This window comes from Indicator indicator, chromosome 1 (genome assembly GCF_027791375.1).
Source record: "Indicator indicator isolate 239-I01 chromosome 1, UM_Iind_1.1, whole genome shotgun sequence".
Lineage (NCBI taxonomy): Eukaryota > Metazoa > Chordata > Aves > Piciformes > Indicatoridae > Indicator > Indicator indicator.
The window spans coordinates 112,752,092-112,778,924 of NC_072010.1; the positions used below are offsets into that span (position 1 = coordinate 112,752,092).

Here is a 26,833-nt window from a genome sequence, read left to right on the forward strand (position 1 = left end):
TCACCAAAGTTTAAAATAACCTCTGAATAAATTTCTATAACCACTTAGGGGTTTATTGCTTTGAGGGGATAGGAAGTGAAAGGTAAACCCTGACTTCTACCCTCTCAACCACAGCAGCTGGGCAATCTTGTTAAAAAAATATGAAACAGAAAAACAGAAGATGAGCTCTTTATACATAAAATCAGAACCTGTCTGCAAACAGCGAGCTGAGTCCAAGCCCCACTTCGAGGACTGCAGCATGCATGATGTATTCAATATTCACTGTGGCATTCCATCAAACATTCAAGAACCAGAGCAAACTGCACCAGAATGCAGATTTAATCCTCCCCAGACAAGTGCCCTAACTACTGAATGGGAGGAACTATGTTCCCTCTCTGTGACTCTATGCATTAGGTAGTTTCCTGATTTTTAAACAGAACGGGCCATTTTCTCTGTAAGCTCTGTGAATGGAGGGAAGCCAATGTCCCTCCAGTCTTCAAAAAAGGTAAGAAAGTGGACCCAGGAAACTACAGACCATTCAGCCTTACTTCCATTCCCAGAAAGGTGATGCAGCGGCTCATTCTGGAGGTCATCTCTAGGCATATGGAGGAAAATAAGGTTATCAGGAGCAGCCAGCATGGATTTACCAAGGGAAAGTCATGTTTGACTAATCTGATAGCCTTCTATGACAGTGTGACTTAATAGATGGATGCAGGGAGAGCAGAGGATATTGTCTTCCTTGACTTTAGCAAGGCTTTTGACACTGTCTCCCACAGGAAAGCTCAGGAAATGTGGCTTAGAAAAGTGGATCGTGAGATGGATCAAGAACTGGCTAAACAAGAGAGCCCAGAGGGTAGTGAACAATGGCACAGGGTCCAGCTGGAGACCTGTAGCTATTGGTGTTCCCCAGGAGTCAGTGACGGGTCCTATCCTGTTAAATGTTTTCATCAGCACCTAGATGAAGAGACAGAGCATGCCGTCAGCAAATTTGCTGATGATACAGAACTGGAGGGAACGGCACCAGAAGGCTGTGCTGCCATTCACCAAGACCTGGACAGATTGGGCATCTGGGAAAAGACAAATCTAATAAAGTTCGACAAGGGTAAGTGTAGAGTCCTGCACCTGGGGAGGAATAACACCATGCACCATTACAGGTTAGTTCTTGACCTGCTGGAGAGTAGTTCTATAGAGAAGGACCTTGGATTCCTGGCTGGTAGGTTATCCATGGGGCAGCAATGTGCCCTGGTAGCCAAGAAAGCCAAAAGTATATTCAGGTGCATTAAGAAGAGTGTGTCCAGCAGATTGAGGGAGGTTTTCCTCCCCCTCTATTCAGCCCTAGTTAGACCACATCTGGAATATTGTGTACAGCTCTGGGCTCTACAGGTCAAGAAAGACAGGGAACTACTGAAGAGCATTCAATGGAGGGCTACAAGAATAATTAAGGGACTGGAGCATCTCTTATGAGGAAAGACTGAGAGATCTGGGGCTGTTTATTCTGGAGAAGAAAAGGCTGAGAGGGGATCTTATGTATGTCTATTATGTATGTCTGGCTCTATTGACATTTCTGGGTTGGGATGCAATAACAATGACCAGACAACAAGGACAGCACAACGGGACGGAATGGGAGTGCTGTGACAATATAGTGTCAGAGTTACACAACCACCAACCTCTGCCCTGGAAGGCAGCAGTCGTGCCGGGCCTGAAAGAACCGAGCATCTGCCCTACCAATACAGGATCGCCAGGCCGCTCTGGCAACAATATTAGCTTGCATTACTCGGTTTCGTACACACTGCTGTGTGACGGCGAGCACACACAACCATGCCTACGCCTGATAAACGATTCTCTGCGGACTCCTTTCACCCAGCCGGGCGGCGCAGCCTACCCCTTCCGCCCAGGCACCGGCCCAGCCACTCACGGCCACACCTCCCGACCGGCGCAGCCTGCCCCTTCCGCCCAGGCACCGGCCCAGCCGCTCACGGCCACACCTCCCGACCGGCGCAGCCTGCCCCTTCCGCCCAGGCACCAGCCCAGCCGCTCACGGCCACACCTCCCGACCGGCGCAGCCTGCCCCTTCCGCCCAGGCACCGGCCCAGCCGCTCACGGCCACACCTCCCGACCGGCGCAGCCTGCCCGTTCCGCCCAGGCACCGGCCCAGCCACTCACGGCCACACCTCCCGACTCACCGCCCGGTCGTTGACCGGGAGGTGGGCGGCGGAAACTGGGTAGACGCGGAACTGCGGGGGCTTTTCGCGGCCGCCAAAAGCCCATCCTCCCTCCCCCACTCCGTGCCTGCCATCTCTCCGTCCCCCCTTCTGTCTCCTTAAATGCCGCCTCCCATTACGGCCATCGGAGAATAAACGCCTGAGGAGGCACTACTCTCCCACAGCAAGCCCCTCCCCACACACTTCGAGGACAGAGCCGGCTACAAGAAAGCAGCCCGCCGACATTTTGTGTGCCACTGAACCCTGCAGCCCACGCCAGCCGCATCCCCATAACCGGCAGAGCGGCGCGGCGGCTACGTGCGCAGCCGCCCGAGGCTTCCGGTAACGGTGCGGGCGCCGGTGCTGAGGGTCGGATGGATGGCGGCCTGGCAACGGTGGTCGTGGGGCGTGCGGCCGTGGCGGCGTCATTCTTCTGCTTCCTGGTCTCGCTGCCCCTGCACTGCGCAGGTGGGTCCCGGTAAACGGGAAGGGCACGGCACCACACCCCACCCGAGCGGCAGCTGGGGGCTGATGCGGCGCCTATTCTCAAGCGGGAGGGTGGGGAGCAGGTGGCGGTTCGTGCGGCCGCAGCCCTTCTACGGGTGGCGCGGCTCCCGGTTGCCTCCCGCACAGACGTGTGTCTGTGGGCACTCCCGCTTCCTTCCTCCAGCCGCTGCCCGGCGCCCCAACCTGCGGTGCCGTGAGAGGAACGTGGTCTTGGCCCCCGGTGTGGAGGCGTCGCTGTGGGGACGCAGAGGTGTCCAGGCCTTTGCAGGTGCTGTGTCCGCGTGATTAAGCGGGGCTTCTTTTCCGTCTGGTGCCTTGGGATTTAGGGTTCAGTAGCAATTTTCATCTCGTCTGCTTCGAGCTTGCTTCCCGTCTCTAAACCCTAGAAGCTGTAGCGTAAGCATAGTGCAAGCAGGTTTTTGAATCGTTGATTTGCTTTGAAAGGTCTGGCAACCTACACTGTCAGAGCCTAAGGTATAAATAAGGAAATTAATGAAATAAAATTGCAGGTTAAGGATTTCATCATGCAGGATAGTAAGGTCCTGTCCTTACGCAGCAGAAAGCTATCTCACAAACCTGTTTTTCAAGCGGGAAGCATTGTGCAGCCCAGGGAAGCTGTAAGTTACCGTCCTGCGTATTAACGCATTATGATGTGCAACACAGAATATATGGGCTAAGCTAATTTGGGTAGTGGAAATGTTACAGGTATGGGCTAGTGTGTGCATGCTGCTTCTGATGCCACCTAAACTTTTGAATTTTCTGTGAGATTTCGTTGTTCTAGTTTGGCATTCCCAAAAGAAGACTAGAGCTAGTGTGTTTTCAGGTGTCCACACTTTGAATTTATGGTAGGATTCAGGCAGACCTCTTTCTTTTTCTTCTTTTGCTTGTAGATGAATTCTTTGTGCATCAGTCCCAAGTTTTATCCTGAAAGTGGAAGCATTGCAAACATGTATCTGATTGCTTAACCCACACATAATAAGCAAACGATTAACATGACACATACTATGAGAGTTCTGCTACAGGGGCCTGTCTCTTTCTGCCTTGCCAAAATGAGCAGTTCCTCTCTGCTGCCCCTGTATAAAAGGTCTTTCAGTAGGAGCGCTCCTTAGTTCTCTAGAGTGTCTTTTTGGTTACAGGACCAAAACAAAAAAATTGGGCCATTTTTGGTGTGTGTTTGGCTGTGGCTTTGTTTGTGTGTTTGTTTTTAATGTAATATACCTTAGATGTCTGTTCCTATCCTGAAAGGTCTACTTAAAGTTTCCATTGGTTCTACTACATACTTAATGTGATAAGCAGTGAGTCATTGTGCAGTCTTGACAGGATTTCCCCTTGACTGTCTCCTGAAGGAGTATATTTCTGAAATGCCTTGCTAAGACTACTTCTGTGTTGAATGATTTGTGTTGTTACATAGTGTTATGTAGTTGGGTTTACTTCTAACCAGCACTTGCTGAAAATATCAATTAAAATAATATAAAATAAATAGTTAAGTTTGTTAGAACAGTGTGTATTTTAATTTATTAAAATTTGCTGGGGGAAGATATGCAATTGTATTAAAAACTTTTATTGTACTTAACCTCTTCTTTCCATAAAAGTCTAATGTCTTATGTCCTCAGCACCACAGTGTCGTCATGCTTTAAATGAAGAAATATGAATTAATTTTACGTGTCTGGCTCCTGATCAATAGTGAAATTAACCAGGAAGACGTCTTGATTTTTCTTGTTTCTAACTAAATCAAAACATTTCTCTGGTGGTTAAAACATTACTGAGTTTACTCCTTCTTCATTCATGGATTGCTCTTCATTGGAATTTAAGAAATTGATTTAGGGAAGCAAATACAAAATAGTTTTGGAAATAGGGACTATTAGGTGGTCCACTCATCCGTCCTTTCACATATCTGTGTCCGTAACATTGACAGTAAATGTCATGTTAAATCAACCTGAATTTCTGATATTTTAAAATAAAAGGCAATGCAGCTAGAGAAGCTCCAGTGGCATGTGTTTTGGCTTAGTAGTGATTTTGAATCTGCATTGTGTACTGATCTCTGAAACACACTGGAAAAAAATCATCTGTTAAACAACTTCTGTATGACTTTTCCAGCTTATTAAAACTTTTTTACAGCTCACTGTCAAGAGGGAAGGATGTATCAAGTGAGGACCTTCTATTTAACTCACTTAGAACTGAGAGGAGCTCACTATTGTTATGAAAGGCAGGGAAAGAATAAAGAAGTGTTAAAAGCTGGAGAAGTACTCAGGGAAAAGTGCAGTGGTACTAAAAAAGGACATGTGCAGTGCTGTGTACTTAGGCAAATAGAGGATGACAAAGGATGGACTAAGTGTCAGTTCTGGAGGGGGAAAAAATACCTGGCTTGTAATTCATGTGTAGAAGTTTCAGTGCTATACTGTAGAAAACCCCAAAAGTATTGAGGCACAACAGTACTAATTTAAGTGAAAAGGTTAGGTCATGTGTCTTGTAACACAGACATTCATTTACTAATCTCCACTAGAATATTGTGTTCTTTCTGAAGCATGCTGTTTCAAGGAAGTTCAGCCATTTGGAAAGAATACAAAAGAGAACAATAAGTCATTGAGAAAACTAGAAAATTTGGCTTAAAACAAAAACTAAATGAGTTGTTACTGATACTCAGTTTTCATTAGTCATGTTTAATGTCCTTTTCAAAGCTATTTGATGTAAAGAATAATGTGCTTTAATATCACAGAATATTAGGGGCTGGAGTGGACCTTGAAAGATCATCTAGTCCAGCCCCCTGGCAGAACAGGATCACGTATACCAAATCACACTGGAGCGCATCCAGGCAGGTCTTGAATATCTTCAGTGAGCAGGACTCCACAGCCCCCATGGGCAGCCTGTTCCAGCATTCCTTCACTCTCACAGTGAAAAAATTTTTCCTTATGTTTCCACGGAACTTCCTATGCTTCAGCTTCCACCCATTGCCCCTTGTCCTGTCATTGGGCATCACCCAGAAGAGCCTGACTCCATCCTTTTGACACTCACCCTTTATATATTTGTAAATATCGATGAGGTCACCCCTTAGTCTCCTCCTCTCCAAGCTAAAGAGCTCCCTCAGTCTCTCCTCGTAAGGAAGATGTTCCACTCCCTTAATCATTTTTGTGGCTCTGTGCTGGACTCTTTCTAGCAGTTCCCTGCCCTTCTTGAACTGAGGGGCCCAGAACTGGACACAGTATTCCAGATGCAACCTCACCCCTTCTAATCCACCCCAGGATGCCGTTGACCTTCTTGGTCACAAGAGCACATTGCTGGCTCATGGTCATTCTTCATCCACTAGGACCCCCAGGTCCTTTTCCCTTTCACTGCTCTCCAACAGGTCAATCCCCAACCTATACTGATACATGGGGTTTCTTCTTTCCCAGGTGAAAGAGTCTACACTTGCCCTTGTTGAACTTCATTAAATTTCTCCCTGCCTAACTGTCTAGCCTAAGTCTTGCTGAATGGCAGCACAACCCTCTGGTGTGTCAGCCACTCACTCGCTGTGTACCCAGTTTTGTATCATCAACAAACTTGCTGACAGTGCACTCGGTTCCCTCATTTGGGTTGTTGATGAATATATTGAATAGTTCTGGTCCCACTACTGAACCCTGAGGGACTCCACTCAATGCATGTCTCCAACTAGACTCAGTCCCATTGACCACAATTCTCTGACTTCTTTCCTTCAGCTAGCTCACAATCCACCTCACTACCCAATCATCCAGAGCACACTTCCTCAGTTTAGCTGCAAGGATGCTGTGGCAGATAGTGTCAAATGCTTTAGTGAAATCAAGATCAACTACATCCACAGCTCTACTGTCATCTTTCCACCTGGTTATGTCCTCATAAAAACCTATCAGGATGGTCAAACATGACATCCCCTCAGTGAAACCATGTTGACTGCTCCTAATGACCCTCTTGTCCTTGATATGCCTAAGGACAGCACCAAGGATAAGTTGCTCCCCTTTATGGGGATGAAGGTGAGGCTGACCATAGACAGAAAGGACATGGACTAAATGAGCTTAGAGGAGATGAAAGATAAACTCTGGGTTTTGCAGTATGTAAACTCTTTGTCATGCAAGGGTACTAAGAAGTACCCTTACTGTAAGGAAGTGAAGTGAATCTGTTCTGCAAAGATCTAGACCTCCAGTGGAATCTACTAGGAAATCTGATTTGAGATTTCTTTGCTTTTGATTAACAGAAAGGTTTCCATAATTTCTAATGGTAAGGATAGTGAAATATTTCAGGGGATTGGCGGCGTTTAAGAATAGATGATGCAGTGGTAGAAACCATAGACTATTTCAATGCAAACATCTGATGATGTACATAGAATTTGCCACCTGCTTTCTCCAGTGTGAAATACAGGTGGTCTTGCAAGGTTTTTTTTTCCAGCTCCATTTCTCTACTTTCAATATATAAATGAGTGATGGGAAGTGTTAAAGTGTGAACTAGTGATCAGTAACTGTTAACAAATTTCAACCAAAGCCATTCCTCATAGTATAAAGTTATAGTTGACTCTCAGACTATATCCCCCATTTTACCTGATACAGGAGATGAAGTGAGCAGACGAAAGAACATAGTTGAAACCTGGAACCCTCAAATAAATAAGTGTTTGAATTTGCATATGTAATTTTAGTTCCCAGTGAAGATAGTTTGAGTTGTCAGGGTTCTCTGTCAGGACAGGGAATTATTTCTGAAGCAATAATGTGTTTTTCTGACCAGAGTAAGAAGTAAAGTCATGGGTTGTTTTTTGTTGGGGTTTTTTTGCTGATATGTTGTTAATACTAAATGAAGCCAAAAGGCCATCTAGCCCAGTGTTGATCTACAGCAGCAGACAAAAAAGCGAGTATATAGTAACACTTCACAACCTAGTATTTCAGCAGTGTGTAGTGTTGAGAGTTTGTATTTGACTCTGGGTTTGTAAGTCAGGTAGGAGTTGAACATTCAATAACTCCTAGGGGAAGGAATTCCACACATTGACCAAGTGTTCAATGAAGCAGCAGTTTCATTTGTTTGCTTAGAGCAAGGTCGTGCTTGTTTTGATGCTTCCACCTTTGTTTTAAGAAGACATCAATCAATGTTTTTGTCACTTACATTCCTGATCTGTTTTATCCTCACCTCAGTCTCCCTTTCAGGCTGAAGAATCATAATATGATTCCTCCCTGGACAGAAGCTGTTCCTTATGTTGGACTGTCCTTGTCACCCTTCTCTGCCTTATTCTGTTCTGCTATCTGCTTATGAGAGTGGGCATGCTAGAGCTGCACATGGTGTTTAAGATAAGTCTATAATTAATTCATATAATGACATTAAGCTTTCATTTTTAATCCCTTGATTCCATATCCGTTTCTAACTTTTTTTTCCCTTCCTGTTTTGGCTACTGGAGAGCACTGACTGCAAGTGCTTGCTGTTTTCTGTTGTTGAATGTAACACTGGACAACTTTCTGAAAATTCTGTGAAAGCCATAGTCTTCCTTAACCCCATCATGGATTTTAATTTAACTTTGCAGGTCATGTCCCTGAGTAGCATGTTTCTGTAAAGGCTGTCACGTGTCATTGACAACAGCTCTTAATGTGTGGTTTCAGCATTTTGTAAGGAGGATTGAAAAAAAGAGTAAATGTCAAGATGGAGTTCAGCTTTGCTCAAATTTGCATGAGGAAGTTCTCAGAGAAAAAGGCAGTCAAATCTGAGACTTCTGACCATCATCTTTTGGGCTTTTAACCAAAGCCGTTCCAGAATAAACCCCTTCTAATTCACTGTGTGTGACCTTACTCCAGGACTGGAATATCTTGTCTTCTTCCAAATGTCAGATTCCAGGGCTGTACTTTTACAATGTTGTAAAGGCAGGATATGATTTTCTTTTGTGGTATTTACCAGCTTTAGAAAATGCTAGCCTAGCTTAAAACACTAGTTGGATGTCTTACCTCAGAGTGTTTTTTGTGTCTTGGCAAGACAGTGTATTTGGTTAGAATATGAATTTTGAAATTATTTGGTTTCTGCTTCCAAACTTCCTTTTTCCTATGTGTCCTCAAATGTACATGGTCTAATAGAAATTATTGTAAAGCTTAAGGTAAGGATTTGAAAATGTGGGAAAGGTACTCTGAAAGTCCAGTCACTACTGGATTTTCTCCTTAAGGCAAACAGTATAATTTTAATATTTTAATATACTAGTGGCTTTTATCAGTATTGGAGCTCTGTAGGTGGAATGTGGTTCTTGGCTAATACTATGTTACCTAATCCTACCTTCTTATGGTATACTTCAGGTTCTATGTTGTCAGAGTAAAGAATCTGCCTTGGGAATCTCCTGTTGTAAAACTTCGGCTTAGTACTGCCAGGATGTCTTCCTAATATTAGAATCAAATACTAGACTGACATCAAAAAGCAATTCCAGAGTGATGGGCACTAACATATGTTTTTAGAAGTTGTAGCCATGTAGTGATTTGTGTAACACACAACTGGTTAAAAGAGAAAGCTAAGTCAGAGAATTATTATTATTATTATTATTATTATTATTATTATTATTATTATTATTATTATTATTATTATTATTATTATTATTATTTTGTTGATTTTGTGGTATTTTTTTCCCCTGATGTGTTAATAGTTAAAAGTGCACTCTTAAAGGACTGCTTAAAATGTATATAGCCTGGGTTACCAAAGATACCTAGTATGCGATACCAGGAAGAAGGACTTAGATGACGTTTAGGTTCTGTAAATCTGGATATGGTTGCTTAGTGGTGGTTTTGGTGTGATTTCAGTGACTTCTGCCTGAGGTTTCTGCAATCTGTGCATATTCCCTGTGCTTTCATGCTGTTTCCCTTTATTCTATAAGCCATGGTCTGGTTTTGTTTTAGTACTAGAAAACTTTCAGTGTTGATTGCACCTTTAACCTCACTGCATTGAAGCAGTGCTGTAGAGTGGTGTGAAATAATTCAAAGCAAGATACACCTTATAAATAGCTAGATAAATTTCAATTTAAATAAGTATCAGTAACCTCATACTGCATGGTTACTCTCATCTGTCCTCTGATATCTGAGTTGTGTACCAAATGAGACACCTAGGATTCTGCTTATCTCCAAGTTAATGGTAAAGTTGCCCTGAGGAAGTGGAATATAAGTCAATTACCAGGGTTGTTGGGGTGTTTTAATAGTTACTTTCAAACGGTGGAAAATAATGAGGAGGGCTCTCCTGCAGATAATCCTACTGTGCATGCTTCCCTTCCAGTGGCAATCTGCCTGTTAAGTCTTCTCATCATCTGGTCCTTCCCCTCCATGTTACAGACATTCTTATGTATCCCAAGACTTAGCTCTTACCTCCCACAAGTCCTTTGATGCATTGTCCTTGGTGTAAAAAACCCCACAGGATTACCATGAACGAGATACAAGATCTGCCATGTGATGAAGCCTCACTGCAAGAGATTTATGTGCAGTACATTGAATTTATGGTAGTAACATATGACATGAAACAAGTGGAACATATGACATGAAACAAGTGTTCCACAACTGAAATGACAGCATTAGGTCAATCCCTAGCACTTTGCAGCTGAGATCCAGATTTGATCCAACAAATAAAATACTGCTTTAAATGCATTCAGACTGTTTATAGTCAACCCATGACAGTGAACACAAACCTTGTATATTACAATTGTATATAGTTCTGGTTTTAAAGAGGTGTGAAAAGACTTAAAGTATAAAGGAAGGATTTGTGTAGTCAAATAGGCTGTGTTGAAATGCCACTTGGGTAGCATGGAGTTTTCTTAACTCTTCATGTTTTGGATTTTGTTCTTTTGGTTATGTTTTGGTTTGGTTTTTTTTTTTTTCATTTTACTATAACTCACTATTTTTAAAATGAAGTTATGTACAAATTATTTATCCGAATTTTTTATACCTTTACGTTACTTGTAGGTCAAACTAATCTGAAGAGCCCGCAGGATATTCAAGTTTATGTCGTAAATACAAATTTCACTCTAAGGTGGAACTACACTGGGAATGATACCAATGTGACATTTTTAGCAGAATATCAGTGGTAAGTAGTAACTTTATTCTGAGCCAGAAATGTCTGATGTTTATTTGTGTAGTAGAGCATCTTAATTGCTGTGTTTCTGGATATTGCCATGTAAAGCTTCTAGGGACATTCTGAAATTCAGAAAGTTTTGAATAGAATCCTACAGTCTTTTGTTTGTCTAATTCATATGTAAAACTGAATTATTCACTGATAGCAATGTATAAATGAAGAACACACTTGGTCATAAACCTTAATACCAGAGTGTCTCAGTTTAAGGGGTGAGACAGACTTCTCAAAGTAGTTAAAGAAAGTACTCCACATCAGGATTGGATAGAATTAGAAAGTTTAAATGGAAATGCTATTCATAAACTACATGCTACAGTGCAAAGCATACAAAAAACCAGAGAAATCCATAGGCCACAGTTCTCCAAAACTTCCTGAGGCCAAAACTTCCAGAAAGCTCCCTCCAAACCAGGCCGAAATTCCTGGCCCGAATCCTCCCCCGGCCATAGTAAGCTTCTCTGCACCCCTCCATACTCAAGTGATGCAGTTACAATTCAGCTTGCCCGCTCCAAGGTGACCCAGGCCTCTCCAGGCCCAAAATTGGCAGCATCAGCAAGGCCAACCCAGGCCTCACTCCCCCACACCAGGCCCAAGATCTGTGCATCCACGCAGGAGCAGACAGGGAGGGGAAAAAAAAAGGGAAGGAACAGCTTGTGCTGTCCCCTTCTAAATGGGAGATGCTGACATTGTGGGAATGAAATAACAAAAATTTACATTTCCAGTCCACCCCTGGATCTCTCAGGTCCTCCTGGAAGACTTCTCTATGGTTTCTTAAAGGCACCCAGCCTCAAACCATGACACAGAGTGATTCTTTGAGAATATTGACTGGTACACTTAAAAAAATTTTAGCATTTAGATTTTTTTTTTATTCTCTGGGCTTGTTTTTTTGTTTGATTTGGTTTGGTTTTTTTAATAAAAATACATTGTGGCCACATGTGTAAGAAGTTCTTAATTCTAGGATTTCCTAGTGTATGATCTGAGATTTAAAAAAAAAACCAAAACAAAACATTTACTTGCCACCTTCTATATGTAGATGAGAAACAGTTTTAATTTTAAAAGTGTAATACTGTTCTGAAAGATAGGAGTTGAGGATAAAAAAAAAATCACTATTTCAGGTCTGTGCGTCTCTTTTTGGGTCAAGACATTTTAAATCTCTATATGGAATTTCTCTGAAGGTATGGATGTCTGTTAACTCAGAAGAAAACCAGCTTCTGTAAAGCTAATTATTCCAATGCTCGTTGAACCCCAGTTTTCTCCCTTGTGTGTTTCTTTTCCTATAATTTACATTTCTTGCTAATATTAGAATTGGAGGAGATTGCTGCTTTTATGCACTTTTAAGCACTTCTTCCATCAAGATTTTAAAATTTCTTCCAATGAATTATTTATTGTTAGGCTAGGATTGTGTATTAAGGATATCATTGTAGATTGTGACAGTACTTTGATGCTGCTTTCTGACACTGTGCTTACATGGTAAATAAAGCAAACTGATACCTTTGCAGACTGATAGTTAACTTTTGTTATGAGACTAATTTAATAAATTAATAGATTCATTTCATGAGTTAATTGCCATGTGAATTCCAGGGTAATTGAGTAGATGACACTAATTGCACTGGTGCTGGTGATAAAACAGCACTAAGTGATGTGACATTTATTAGAATTAAGAAAAAAAGGAAGAAGAATCTCAAGAGGTAAGTGGTGTATTTGCTTTATTTTTGAGATGTTTTCTTTCTTATAGGTTTGAAGATTTTAAGACAAATGGAACTGAATGGAAGGAGTTGCCTGGGTGTCAAAATGTTACTAGCAGGGAATGCGATTTTTCCTCTGCAATAACCAAATACTATGATACGTATCATGTGCGTATACGGGCCAAAAGAAGGGAAGAAGTGTCTCCTTGGTCTAGCATTTTTGAAATGATTCCATATCTTATAGGTATGAGCTCCACATGAACTGTAACCTTTTTTTTGGTTCAGGTACTTCACATTCTTGTGGGAAGAATGCATGTGGTTTCCATCACTAGTAACAACATGAGCTAGTGGTTTTTTAACCTTCACGTAATATAAGATATTTGCTGATCATAGAATGTTACGATATTTTCCCCTTTTCTGGAAAGAGGGGATTCCAAGTGATGCTGTTTTTCTGATAGATTTTTCTGTCACTTTTTTCCAGATTTCAGAAAAATCCTTTTTGACCGAGGACTTTTCTGGAAGTTTTCCCCTAACCTTGTGACTTTTCAATAGTTAGAGTACAGAAAAGCCTTGCCTCAATATTGGGTTGATTTGTTTGAGCTAGACTCTTGCCTTGCATGTTTTAGAATTAATTCTACTGATTTTTCACAGTGGATTCTGGAAAACGTTCTCTAGCAGTAATGTTGCATTTTAACTCTACTCCTTTTAGAACCAGGTAATGGTGATTGTTAGGTAGATTTCTATTTGATACTGCCTGAGATTCATGAAAACTAAGGTCCTGTAAATATAATTAAAATAAAGATACTACAGACTGTTACTGTGATTTTATTAATATAAATTACACTTTTGATTTTTTTTCTTTTCCTTTTTTTTTTCTGTTTTCTCTCCCCAATGTTTACAGCTCAGATTGGTCCTCCAGACATAAAGTTGCAGTCCACAAATGGAGCCATAAAAATTAAGGTTTCTCCTCCAGAAGCAAATCAGGTCAGAAAAATGTGGACAGATCATTTAAGTTTTAAATACAATGTAATTATCTGGAAAAATTCATCAAATGCAGAGGTATGGTCACTTTTGTTTGGTTATGTTTGTTTGTGGGGTTTGTTGGTTTGTTTGTTTTTTAGCCTTATCATAACTGTCAGAAGATACACTTTAATTACTGTTGCTATGCATTTTGATAGTTGGGAGGGAGTGTTTTCCTTGGGATTTTGGGTTTTATTTTTACTGGAGGACTGTATTAGATACTGTGTGGTAAGAATTAGTAGTTCTGTTAAATGCTGGAGCCACCTCCCAGTGCATGAGGAAGAAGGTCAAACCATCTCATGTGTTGGAGCAGTAGCCACCCGCAGTCAGCAGGAACAGGAAGGGGAATGAGTTCAAGGAAGAAGCATTTACAGTAAGACATAGATATGGGGGAGGGACGAGGTAAGAGAATAATTTGATCTTGTTGAACTTACAGCTTGACTATAGCGATCAGTGCACTGTTCAGTGTCATTAACTTTTTTTTTCCCACACTGTAGGTCAGGGGTTTTAAAGATTTTTTTGAGGTGAACTATGCATCTTGCACAGCAGATAGAGCTATTTTGTAAAGACCAAGGTAGAAAAAGTATTTCTGGGTTTTATCCTTTTTTTAGGGGAGTAAGTGCCAGGTAGATTAGGGTAGAAATTGAAGAGATATCTGTATTCATTTGGAAGACCTAATCAGAATCATTACACTCCAAAGGGGAAAAAAAACTTTTTAAGTTCAGTACAAACTGTATACAAAGGTCAGGCACTGAAAAGTCTGGTAAACAGAAGGAGGAAGAGAGTTCACTCCATGAATTGAGGGGTGGAACTATTCTGTTTCTGTTCTGAGTATGTGCCTAAATACTTGTGTGCTTTGCTCTGCGTCCTGTAGAACAGTGCCACAATCCCTCCCAACTTGTCCTTCAGTACTGGGGCCGGTACTATGCAATATAGTCATCAATTACCTGGATGAGGGAACAGAGAACACTATCATCAAGTTTGCTGATGACACAAAACTGGGTGGAATGGCTGACACACCAGAGGATTGTGCTGCCATTCAGGCTGGAGAGTTGGGCAGGGAAAAAATTAATGAAATTCAACAAGGGCAAGTGTAGAGTCTTGCACCTTGGAAAGAACAACCCCATGTATCAATATAGGTTGGGGATTGACCTGTTGGAGAGCAGTGAAGGGGAAAAGCACCTGGGGGTCCTAGTGGATGGAAGGATGACCATGAGCCAGCAATGTGCTCTTGTGACCAAGAAGGCCAACGGCATCCTGGGGTGGATTAGAAGGGGTGTGGTTAGTAGGCCAAGGGAGGTTCTCTTCCCTCTCTACTCTGCCCTGGTAAGGCCACACCTGGAATACTGTGTCCAGTTCTGGGCCCCTCAGTTCAAGAAGGACAGGGAACTGCTGGAAGGAGTCCAGCACAGAGCCACAAAAATGATTAAGGAAGTGGAACATCTTCCTTCTGAGGAGAGACTGAGGGAGCTGGGGCTCTTTAGCTTGGAGAGGAGGAGACTAAGGGGAGATCTCATTAGTGGTTATAAAAATGTGAAGGGTGAGTGTCAGAAGGATGGAGTCAGGCTCTTCTGAGTGATGCTCAATGACAGGACAAGGGGCAATGAGTGAAAGTTGAAGCATAGGAAGGTTTATGTAAACATGAGGAAAACTTTTTTCACTGTGAGGGGATGGAATAGCGGAACAGGCTGCTCATAGGGGTTGTGGAGTCTCCCTCTCTGCAGATATTCAGAACCCACCTGGAGGTACTCCTGTTTGATCTACTCTAGGTGATCCTGCTCTGGCAGGTGTGTTGCACTAGAAAATCTTTCGACATCTGTTCCAGCCCCTAACATTCTGTGATTCTGTGATTCTCTATGTTAAAAGGGCATAACGTGTGCCCTCCTATCAATCATGTGGCTAAACTGGAAACTTGTTTAGCGTGTATTCAGCTCATAGATTGTCCTTCATTCTCTGTTTTAAGATTTTTGATGGCATATTATATAAATAGGATGAAACCTGGGGAATTAAAAAATACTCTACAGAATCAGGTCATCAGGAAGAACAGTTGCCCTTATACGGTGTTTGCAATTGTTTCTTACAGTTTAGAAGTCAAAGTATTTTTCCTACTGACACAATCAATGATCTTGCACCAGACACTACCTATTGTTTGAAAGTACAAGCAACTCTTGCTTTGGAATGGAAAGAAGGCTTATTCAGTCCTATTCGTTGTGTAAAAACTACCCATAAAGGTACAGACTAAAATTGTTTTATATTAAAATGATCACTCAAGTTTAAACTGTTGAAAATTAAGTTGTTCTAAAGCACTAGAAGTGACAAGTTTCTGCTCATTTTGATGTAACAGCATTCTTGACAGTTATGTACATTCTCTATTTTAAATCAGTATCACTATATTGATACTGTCACCTATCAATGTTAAAGTTTTAATACTTCAAAAAGTTTTTTCTCTGAGGCAAATTCTGTACATTTGGATTGCAAAAATTACTTTCTTGGGTTTTGGAAAGCTGGCTATTTTTTAATTTGTGACTTTGAATAAGGAGAAAAGAGGTGTGTGTGTAGGCAAAACAAAAGCCCTTTATATACTTGGCACTAAATAAATGCATATAAAGTTGAGCTAAGCTTAAAAAAAATACTGGTGTTATGCAAGTCTTGGTGAATTCATTATTACAGGTTCTGAAGTGTGGCTTAGTGGCAGTTTGCCACTAATGCTTTTTTATCATGTCTAAATAGGAATTATTTTGTGTTGTTCGTGTGTAAGTTTAAGTACTTTTAAGTGTTGTTATGAGGAAGTAAAAATGGAAATGTATTTCCAAAAGAAACTAAATATAACAGTATAAAAGGCAATAAACGTGTACAGAGTGTTTATATATATATATATATATATATATACAGTTAAACAACAGCACAGAACCTCCCTGTACCTTTGATTCAGCTCTTTGTCCCCTCCTGGGGACAAAGGGCCCCCAGACAGCTATACAAACCACACGCTCCCTCTTGGCCTGCCCTGTACCTTTAGACAAATAACAGAGAAGGCCCAAGGTCAGAGGGAGTACAGCACAGCCCAAAAGCCAAAGCAGAATGAGCAGCCCAGAGTGAGCAGGCAAAAAAAAAAAAAAAAAAGAGAGAGAGAGCAAACAGACTCTGCTGCAAGATAGAAGGTTTTCAACACTCCAATGGAATGAATTTAACCTATCGTTACTATTCTTCAGACCAATCAAGTTAGATGGACTTACCATTATTATACTGTAAACTCTGAAGAGTCCACCTCTTGAACTGTCCAAAACCTCGAGAAAATTCTGTTTGCAACTAAATTTTAGTTTCAAACTGTAACAGATGTTTATTTCCAGGGGAAAAAAAGCCCATGGAATGTATAAAGTCAGAAATTAGATTACATTAGAATACATCACAATTACTTTGTTTATCAGTTTATTTCTACTAATCTTAATGTTTCTGTACTTTCTTCCAAGTTTTTTTGCCCTTTTTTTTTTTTTTACTATATGCTGTATATGTCACAGACTTTGATTTGCCATCTTTATAAAGAAAACAGACAATTTTTATTATTTGTAATTATTGAAAGTGTACCATGACCATTCAGTGAGAAATTACTGTAGATCATATAAAGCTTTTCAGTAACTCTGGCTTTTTCTTTCTTTTCTTTTTGAGCAGTGAATGATCTACACTGTGCAAAAAATGTGACCATTCTTGCTTTGAATATGGAATTTTATCTGCACTGGAATAATCAATACAAACAGCATGTGAGCTACAATGTACAGTATCTCATGTAAGTTAAACAATTTCTGTATCTCTGTGTAAACAGGTTATGTCACTCCAAATATCATCTATTGTACTTTGAAAACAGTTTCTAGAAGTTAAATACTTCACAAATGTGGCTTAATGTGTTCATTGAAGCATTTGGTACCTCCTCTGAACACAGTGTAACTTTTAAAGGGATTGCATATAACATCATGTCCTAGAATTTCAGGGTGCTAGTCTTCTAAAATGGAATGGAGTACTTTTTGAGTATGAATAAATCAGATTACTAGAAGTGAGGAAAAATGCACCTATTCAAGGTCTCCATTGTCAACATATTTAGTCAGGATCCAACATGGGAGAAACCCATCATGTCTATAAACCTATAGCTTAATATCCAGTTGTCACATAAGTATTGTGGCAAGCATCTGAATGAAGAGTGATGCCTCTAGCCTTCTTTTGGAATTCCTTTGTCATAACAGAGAAGTAATCAACTTAATAGAACTATATGAAAAACCTTAATTTAGATTTTTAAAACTTCTAAAAGTGTTGTATTTTTTCTATTGAGGATTGATTAAAGCACTAGTTATATTCACTGATCCAGTTAACTTAATGGTTTTAGTTGTAAATGAGAAAAAAATCCCCTAAATAATGAGAAACTTCTAATAGTCTCAAAAAAAGGATCCTTTACCAGGTGAGCAAAGTCAGTTGACACACAGAGTTGAGATACTTGCTTTATTTCAGTTCTGTAGGACTGGTGCTAACCAATATATCCAGCACACTTAACTCAAACAGCAGCAGTTTATATGCAGTGCAGAATACAAAAAAAATTATATATGATCACAGAATCACAGGATATGATTGGTTATACAATTTTACATCACATACACGTTTGTGCTTTATACATATCAATATACAACCAATCGCCTAATTCATTATGCTAAGGTGGTCCTATACTTGTGTTTTAAATTCTCCTTCTAGAGGTGTGCTTTTTAGGATTAAAATCATCACATTTTTTCTAGGGGACATCTCAGTATTTGGATCATTGTCTGAATCAGTCTCTGATTTATGTAAAGAAGCCATAATTAGGCATTATCTACAAACATTGACAGAATATTACTGTCTTTAGATACTGTTCTTAATCAGAAACAAGACACAGTAATTATTTTAAACTTTGAGATCATCCCATCCTTTAGTCTTAAGGACCTTTGATTCTTGTTATCCTGGTTTCAGACCAGTTCATTGTAAACTTATTCAGCCTAAATAAGTTAACTCTTTTCTTCTGACATCACTGAGAGGCCCATTCTTTAAAAAAAAAAAAAAGTAGTGCAAGTGAACATGCCTTTTTTTCTTCTTTTTAAACTTTCTTTTTCCTTAGCTTAAGAACCTCACATTCAAAAATTATTGGAATATCTTTTGCAGTGGATATCTAAAGAAACTTCACGATGATTACTCATCAAAGTGGCTCAATGTTCCTGGATGTGAAAACATCACTGATACACAATGCAATCTCTCTTCTATCATCACTGCTACTTCTGGATTTTATTACTTCCATGTGCAGGCCATGAATGAATATAATAAATCATGTTTGTCTAATGAAGTAAAAGTAGATCCTCTGATAACAAGTAAGCAAATGTGTTTTCTTAAGTTTTAATTTCCCTACAAACCTGTTTATAAAAACCTGTTTACGAAAAAAACCCTTGCTAGATTAATGAAACTGAATACATAGTTGCCCTGCAGAAAGTCTTCTGGGAATCCTGGCCTCATCAAGTTAAGCAGGAGGTTTTGCTATATTGACAGCATTTCTTGGTATAAACAATTCCAAAGTAAAATAATTATTCCTTGTGCATCTATTCTCATCACCTGCTCTCTACCTCTACACAACGTACTCCTCAATTTTGTGCTGAAGCAGTGTTGCATGGTCACATAACCTTGAAGCACTTCATGAAAAAGCAGTCTTAAATGACAATGACATCTGAGTCAAAAATATGCAACACTCTCCAGAAAAAAGTTATAATAATTTTTATCTTTGTTGCACTTTTTTAACTTTAGTGAGAAAGGTGACCTTACTAAAATGTTAACTTCAAAAAAGTTGTCTTGATGTTTATGATTGATGTGTTTATGTAATATGTTAACTAATATTCCATTGTCTTCCATATTGAAAATGGAATCTATAGCTGTTCCTTCTGTCAGCTTTCTCTTGTCCAAGCACTTGGTAATTAGATAATTCTTTAATAAGATAACTGCGACTTAGGTACATAATTCAACAAAAAAACCCCAAAGCTGTGATGCTTCTCACTTCTCAGCTATAATTAGAGTTGTGAAAGAGGGAATATGTGAAAAACAGGTCCCACAACCTGATTAGATTAAGAAATGTTTAGTAGTTTCACTTTGGCTTGCACAGAGTTAATCCCCCTGTCCATGTATTTCATGTCACTGAAACTTGCAGAAGCAACATATGAATGTGGAAAGAGAAAATAATTTAATTAAATATTTCTAAGGTCTCAAGATTCTAAATATAGCTATTGGTCAGGTTAGACTTTTAAGTATAGATTTTAAAATTGTCATAGACTTAAATTGCAGTGTTTTATGCAATATTTTGATTTGTATACTTTCAGTCCTATGTTTAACTTTTATTGTTTTTTAAACATCTTAAGATGAAATTGGCCCTCCTGATGTGAAGGTGGATGTCAGTGATGTTCTCCTCCATATCCAGATTTCTCCTCCAGGAGGAGCCCAGAGTGAAGTCATGAGGGACCATTACGACTTGTCTTACCGGGTTCTGTATTGGAAGAATTCATCCAATAATGAGGTGCGAACTAGTTAAGTACTTAAAAACAATATATACAATTTGTGATGACTTAAATACTGAGGTTCAGTTCTCAAGAAGTTTGTTTTCAAAAGGGACACATTTGTGGTATATCAGTCATGCAATCAATTTGTTGTTTGGGTTTGGTTTGGGTTTTTCAGTTGTTTTTTTTTAGGATTTGTTTTGGGGTGTTTGTCTGAAAGATTCTTTAAAAAGTCTAGTCAAGATAACTTGTATCAGAATGTAATTGAGATTTTAGTCTTTTAACATTGATGTGGCTATATGTAATGATCTGGAGAATCTCACTGAATTTTGTACAAGCTGCTAAGTAACTCTCTTCTTAATAGAAGTTGTAGGGGTTTTGTCATGCCATCTTTCTTATGGTATGACTCTGTCCCTGTCTTTTATTAATATAGCTTCCAGCCCCTCGAGTTTCCTTCTTTCTGCAATTGCAGTTTTATAGCTACATGTTTCACAAAACAATGAAGCCTTGCATGCTCTTAGCTCAAGTTTTACTGGATCTTTCCATATTCTTTAAATGCCTCTTAAAGTATTGTAAGCAGTAAGTGTATATGTGTAAATCCATGGATTTACACATGGAAGAAGAGGAGAGGGTGCAATAGGAAGTTTAATTGTGCACACAACTTTGAACTGTAAGATTTCAGTGTGGTGAAACCAGCTGGGTTTTGCTGATAAGTGTTTCCTTGAATGCTTGCTTGGGAGAGAGTTGTGTGGTTTCTTTTATTTTATCCAAGGGCAGAACAGCATCTTGTTTTTACAGGATTACTTCTTCAGCAGAGAACAAACTTCTAATCTGCTTGAGTGACTCTTATGTTATTTATATGCATCTTATTCCTCCAATTTTCCTTTTTCAGGAAGAAATTAAAATGAAAGAGATAAAACAGACAATAGGGACAGTCTCTGATCTAACACCTGCGACTTTGTACTGTGTAAAAGTACAAGCATTCTCAGAAGCATACAACAAGAGCAGTCCTTACAGCAAAGAGGAATGCATCAAAACACCTGGAGGTAGGAAGAGCTTGAGAAGTGTTACACTTCTGGAAGTAAAAATGTTAACCCTTCATATGCCTTTTTATATCTTAGAAGTTAAAAAATATTTGCAGCATGACTTAATGACCTGACAGAGTTAGCACTTAGTTCAGCAGAGAGCCATATCAAGTCTGACACTTTCTGCTCTCTGTGTTCTGTCCTATAGCTAAACTTAAACTGCTGCTTATCTGAGCTGGTCAAAATTACATTCTGGTAATTCCATGACACAACTTGGTTTAGAAGTTATCCCAAAAACTGTAATGATTGTGAATTCAGCTTAATTCCATACAATGACTCATTAATAGGCAATCCTTAATTTCCAGTACTTTTAAGATATTTTTAGCATTGTAGGGATTGTACACTCTATGTTTTCATGATTAATTTTTCTTTAAGTTGTCTTAATTCTTCTGTGAGTTAAAAATAATCCTGTGCTAAAGGATTAGCAATAGTATTGCTACTTCCTCATGTCTTAAACTCTTAGGATTCATTTAGTCCTGTGTTGTCTTTATCAAGACTAGAAAGAAAGAAATGTACTTTTTAAGCTTCATAAAACGAATCCTTTAATGTATTTTATTGGTTAGTTAGTAGTTTTCCCCATATCCTTACAGTATAATGAATCTAAGACCAAGCATTACATTCAAGACTGCACATTGAGAAACAGTCATGCAGTCATGCCCTGTATTTCCCGTACGCTCTTATATTGCTGTATGGAAATCTTTCATTCTTTGATCGATCATACTAACTGGAAATTGGGGTAATAAGACCTCATTGTCTCATTTTGATTATTTGTGAAGTGTCCCCTGGTATGTATTAAATTTTAGTGTGTTCAAACTCCCTTCAGTTTATTTGTTTGTTAGAGATAGTGCCAGAGAATATGTTGCAAGCAAAAGAGTGGAGGGGAGAAGGACATTTGCAAGACTCTTAAGCACTGAATGGCTTATGACTATACAGATAAGAGATTTCTTTGACTGTAATATTTTGTTATGGAAAGCTGGATTCTGTCACATAAACTTCTTCTACCATAAGGTCGATCTGAGCCTAGCCTGTTTGAAGGTTTCCCACAGTTCCTGGGTTCATACATGAATGCAGGACCACAGACTCAGAGAATGATTTGGACTGGAAGGGACTTTCAAAGGTCATCTAGTTCCAACCTTCCTGCCATGGGCAGAGACATCTTCCACTAGACCAGATTGTTTAAAGCCCCATCCAACCTGGCCTTGAAGACTTCAAGGAATAGGGCATTACAGCATCTCTGGGCAACCTGAGATGTAACCTCACAGTAAAAAATTTCTTCCTCGTATCCAATTTAAACCTACCGTCTTTCAATTTAAAGCCATTGCACCTTGTCCTGTCACTACAGACCTTTGTAGAAAGTGTCTCCATCTTTGTTATAAGCCTTTTCTAAGTATTGAAAGGGCACAATAAGGTCTCCCCAGAGCCTTCTCTTCTCCAGGATGAACAACCCCAACTGTCTCAGCCTTTCTTCGTAGGAGAGGTATTCTAGTCCTCTGATCATTTTTGTGGCACTCCTCTGGACTCAGTCTAACAGGTCGATGTCTGTCTTGTGCTGAAAGCCTCAGAGCTTAACATGATACTCCAGATGAGGTCTCACCAGCGTGGAGTAGAGGGGAATAATTTGCCTCACACTACCTACTGGCCCCGCTTCTTTTGGTGCAGCCCAGGGTATAGTCTGCCTTCTCAGCTGCAAGCACACATTGTTGGTTCATGTTCATCTTTTCATCCACCAGTACCCCCAAGTCCTTCTCTGCAGGGCTACTCTCAATCAATTCATCCTCCAGTCTGTATTCATACTGGGGACTGCCCCAAACCAGACACAGACCTTGTACTTGTCCTTGTTGAACTTTGAGAGAAGAAATTTATGTGGGTCCACTCTTCAAGCCTGTCAGAGCCCTACCAGATGCTGTCCCTTCCTTCATGGTAATCAACTGCACCACTTAGCTTGCCAATATCAAGTTGATGACACCACGTTTGAGCATTGAAGTAAATGTCATCTCCCCTTTCTATACGGACAAAGTAAAATCTTGTGCTGAGCTAGTGTCTAGATGACTAGTGTAAAATTTAACTGGAAGAGCCTCAGTATGTATTTCTTCTTAGATAAGCACTAGAAGGAATAGGTGCTCACTGGAAGATCCTTTTTTTCCCTGTGGGCTGTTTTATAGTCATCTGAAGCTTACAGCTGAAGTTCTTCTGCCAGGAAACCATTTGGATTCTTTTGGGCTCCTGAAAACCATGCAAATATAGGCACTCTTAATAATTTCCTGGCTGAATAATCATGGAGTAACTTCGCTGTAGTAATTGCCTGTTCTTACTCCGTAGCCCATAGAAATTCATACTCCTTTATCTTTGCCTTTTAAAGGAGAGAGCTCTGTCAACTGCATATTCTGTTTCTTGGGGTTAGTCCCTGTACACAAGCAATAGCAAAATAGATTTCCTTGCATCAAATACTTCACGGTAGCTGTCAATGTACAACGTTTTTGCCCTACTGTCAAATAGTGACATGTAACTGGAATATAACTGGATCTTTGTTCTGATCCTGTCTGCAAATGCCTCTGTTCTTATATTGAATCATAGAATGGCTTGAGTTGGAAGGAACTTTAAAGATCATCTAGTTCCAACCCCCCTGCTATGTGAAGGGACACCTCCTACTAGATGAGGTTTCTCAAGACCTCATGCAGCTAGGTCTTGAACATCTCCAAGGATGAGGTGTCCACAACTTCTCTGGGCAACCTGTTCCAGTGTCTCGCTGCCCTCAGAGTAAAGAACTGCTTCCTAATGTCCAGTCTAAATCTGCTCTGCTCTAGTTTAAAATAATTTCCCCTTGTCCTGTCACCACAGGCCATTATAAAAAGGATATATTAAAAACTATGAATTAATATTTTGCGCTGTGCTTTTAATAAAATTGTCTAAGATCACAGAATTGTCAGGCTTGGAAGGGACCTCAAAGATCATCCAGCTCCAACTCCCTGCCATGGGGACACCTCACACTAGATCAGGTTGCTCAGAGCCCCATCCAGCTTGGCTTTAAAAAATTCCAGGGATGGGACCTCTACCTCCCTGAGCAACCTGTTCCAGCATCTCACCACCATGGTGAAGAACTTTTTCCTACATCCAATCTGAATCTAGCCACTTCTAGTTTTGCTCCATTCCTCCTAGTCCTATCACCACCCGACATCCTAAAATGCCCCTCCCCAGCTTTCTTGTAGACACCCTTAAGATACTGGAAGGCCACAATAAGGTCTTCTCGGAGCCTTCTTCTCTCCAGACTGAACAACCCCAACTCTTTCTGTCTCCATAAAAAAGGTGCTCCTGCATCATTTTTGTAATGAACATCATGGCTGGATATAGTACTATAAAAATGTGAAATTTTATGATTAGTTCTATAGAAGATTTGGTGATAATGTACTTTTTTTTGTGGTTTATGAATACTTAGACTGAATGGGTTTTGTTCACTTTTTTAGGTAAAATTTTACCTCTGATCATTTTAACAACATTTTTCATTGCTTTGATTGCTGTCTCTCTTGTGGCTACACTGCTTGTTTTTACTGTATATCAAGTCTACAATAAAATCAAATACGTGTTCTTTCCATCATGCCAGCCTCCTTTGAACATAGAGGTAAGATGAGAAATATTTTTTTCATTTATTAAACAGATGTGGGTTTAGAAAAATGAACAAGAGATAGTATGGGAAAGGTGTTTATCTGTTACCCTGTGGTCTTATGGGTATGCCAAGATTAATTGTATAGATTTCCAGGAAGTACAGAAATTCTTTAGGAAAAAAAAAAAGGTAGTATCAATTTCTAGAATTCAATGATTGGCAAATATTTTAACTTCTATGTTTGGGGTTTTTTTCTTTGCTAAAAGTGTTGTTAGCAATCCTTCATTCCAAAGGGTGTGGATGTCTATCCAATGTGATAATGTACCTTTGCCTTGCTGTGTGAGACCAGAACTGTTTTCCCATTATCTGTGTGTTATCTGGAAGAGTGTGATCCAGCCTTTTTGCCATCCTTTAAAACTCAGAGGTAAAAATTCAAGTCCAGTCTTTAAAGGAAATGTTAGTGTAGCAGGTAGTAAATGCTTCTATATCCCCAGACCTAGCGGCCTAAAAAGCAGATGTCCAATTTTCAGCTTAGGTGGCACAGGTGGTACTTAATTGGGATCCTGGTCTGGAATGAACAGGCAAGGTGTAAGTGTAGGTATATTCTGAAATTTAGCAAGAGCTGCTTTTGACTGTGTCTGTCAGAATGCTGATGTTCAGCAGTGTATCACCTTTTTAATGTGTGTCATCTTCTCTCTGATGTTCTGAATAAAGCTGTGCTTTAAAATCAGTCTCCTAGTTCACAAGGGCTGAACTCCATTTATTTTTAAAAGCAGTATTTTAGCTGGTTTGTTCAGTTGGATTCTGGTAATATGGCTAACATATTTAGAACCTTTTATGATGGATATGATGGATTAATGACCACTTCACAAAATAGATCAAAAGCATGCAGAGCAGACAGCATGCACTGTTGAGAGCTGTGTAAGGCTGGGTATCCTGCTGCAGCAGCTCACGTTCTTCTTTCAAACTTTAACTGATGATTTGTAGACTTTGCAAACACGTATCTGTCATTCTTGTGCTACCACATGACCTTTGAAGTATTCTGAATTAGACTTTTCCTTTAGGTTTTTTGTGGCCTCAAGTATATAATCAATGAAACAGAGCAATTATACAGATGATTGACAACTAGGAGCATAGCAGAAGAGTTAGGATTAACATTAAAGTCATACTTCAGTGTTTGATTGTGTGAATGCAACTAATCATCATCCTACCTTCGAGTTTGTGAACTTAGGAAAACAAATAGCATATTATAGGTAGAAAACTTCATGATGCTTCTGAATATGATAAAGCAGATTTGTACAGCTGCAGTGTTAAGCACAGGTATTGCACATGAATGTTCACTTTTCTGCTTCTCTTTTTTTGCAGGGTTTTGAACAGCCCTTTAGAAGTCTTTATCTGCCAGCTACAGAAGAACAAATAGAAAATTGTTCAGTAATTGAGCTTATTATCACAGAAGCAAATCAGGTTGATTTTAAAGACTACAAACATTCCAAACAGAGCAGCCGAGATTCGGGAAATTATTCTAATGATGATGATATTTCAGGACACAAAGTGTCAGAGGAAACACTAGAAAAGGAAATAGGGTAACTTTTAAGAACATAGAATTCATTTAAGGGACTGGCAGTGTAATAAGCACTTAACCTTTTTATTATTAAAGTCACAGCCTAAGGAAGGCAGTGTGACTTTGGGGTTTTGACTGACTTTTATGGTAAAAGGAATATCATCTATGTAAAGAGGAGCAGAACTGTATACTTTATATACCGTACTTGAATCTGATAACCTCAGAAAAAGCCTGCTCTGTTCCACAAGAAGACTTTCTCACTATCTTAGAGGTTTGTTTTGAATGCCAGTGTGTACTGTCACAGAAGCCTTAAATGTCAGTATTGAATCTTATGATGTTTACATAAATAAAAGGCAGCGTGCTGCAGTTCTGCACTGCATTTAGGATAAAAAAAACAACGAATATCCAAGCCAGATGTACAATGCAAGAAAAAACTAAAGAATACTGTTACTTTCAATGACAAGTCATGTTAAAAGGCATATTCTTAATTTTTATTCCACATGGCTACATAACCAGAAGTGTAAAATATTTCCTTCTAACTGAATTGTCTTTATAAATGTGACTCTCTTAATAAGGAGGAAACTTATT

The 26,833-nt window shown here is 39.7% G+C and overlaps 1 protein-coding gene across 1 annotated transcript; it reads left to right on the forward strand.

Moving 5' to 3' along the window:
• Positions 1–1,564: 1,564 nt before the first annotated feature.
• Positions 1,565–26,559, forward strand: IFNAR1 (interferon alpha and beta receptor subunit 1). Its single transcript, XM_054393561.1, has 12 exons — positions 1,565–2,122; positions 2,366–2,648; positions 10,592–10,712; positions 12,490–12,683; positions 13,341–13,498; positions 15,543–15,690; positions 17,126–17,240; positions 18,632–18,834; positions 19,867–20,021; positions 20,894–21,047; positions 24,548–24,702; positions 26,050–26,559. The coding sequence occupies exons 1-12, from the start codon at positions 1,565–1,567 to the stop codon at positions 26,269–26,271; spliced, it is 2,466 nt and encodes an 821-aa protein (XP_054249536.1). The 3' UTR covers positions 26,272–26,559.
• The last annotated feature ends 274 nt before the right edge of the window (positions 26,560–26,833 follow it).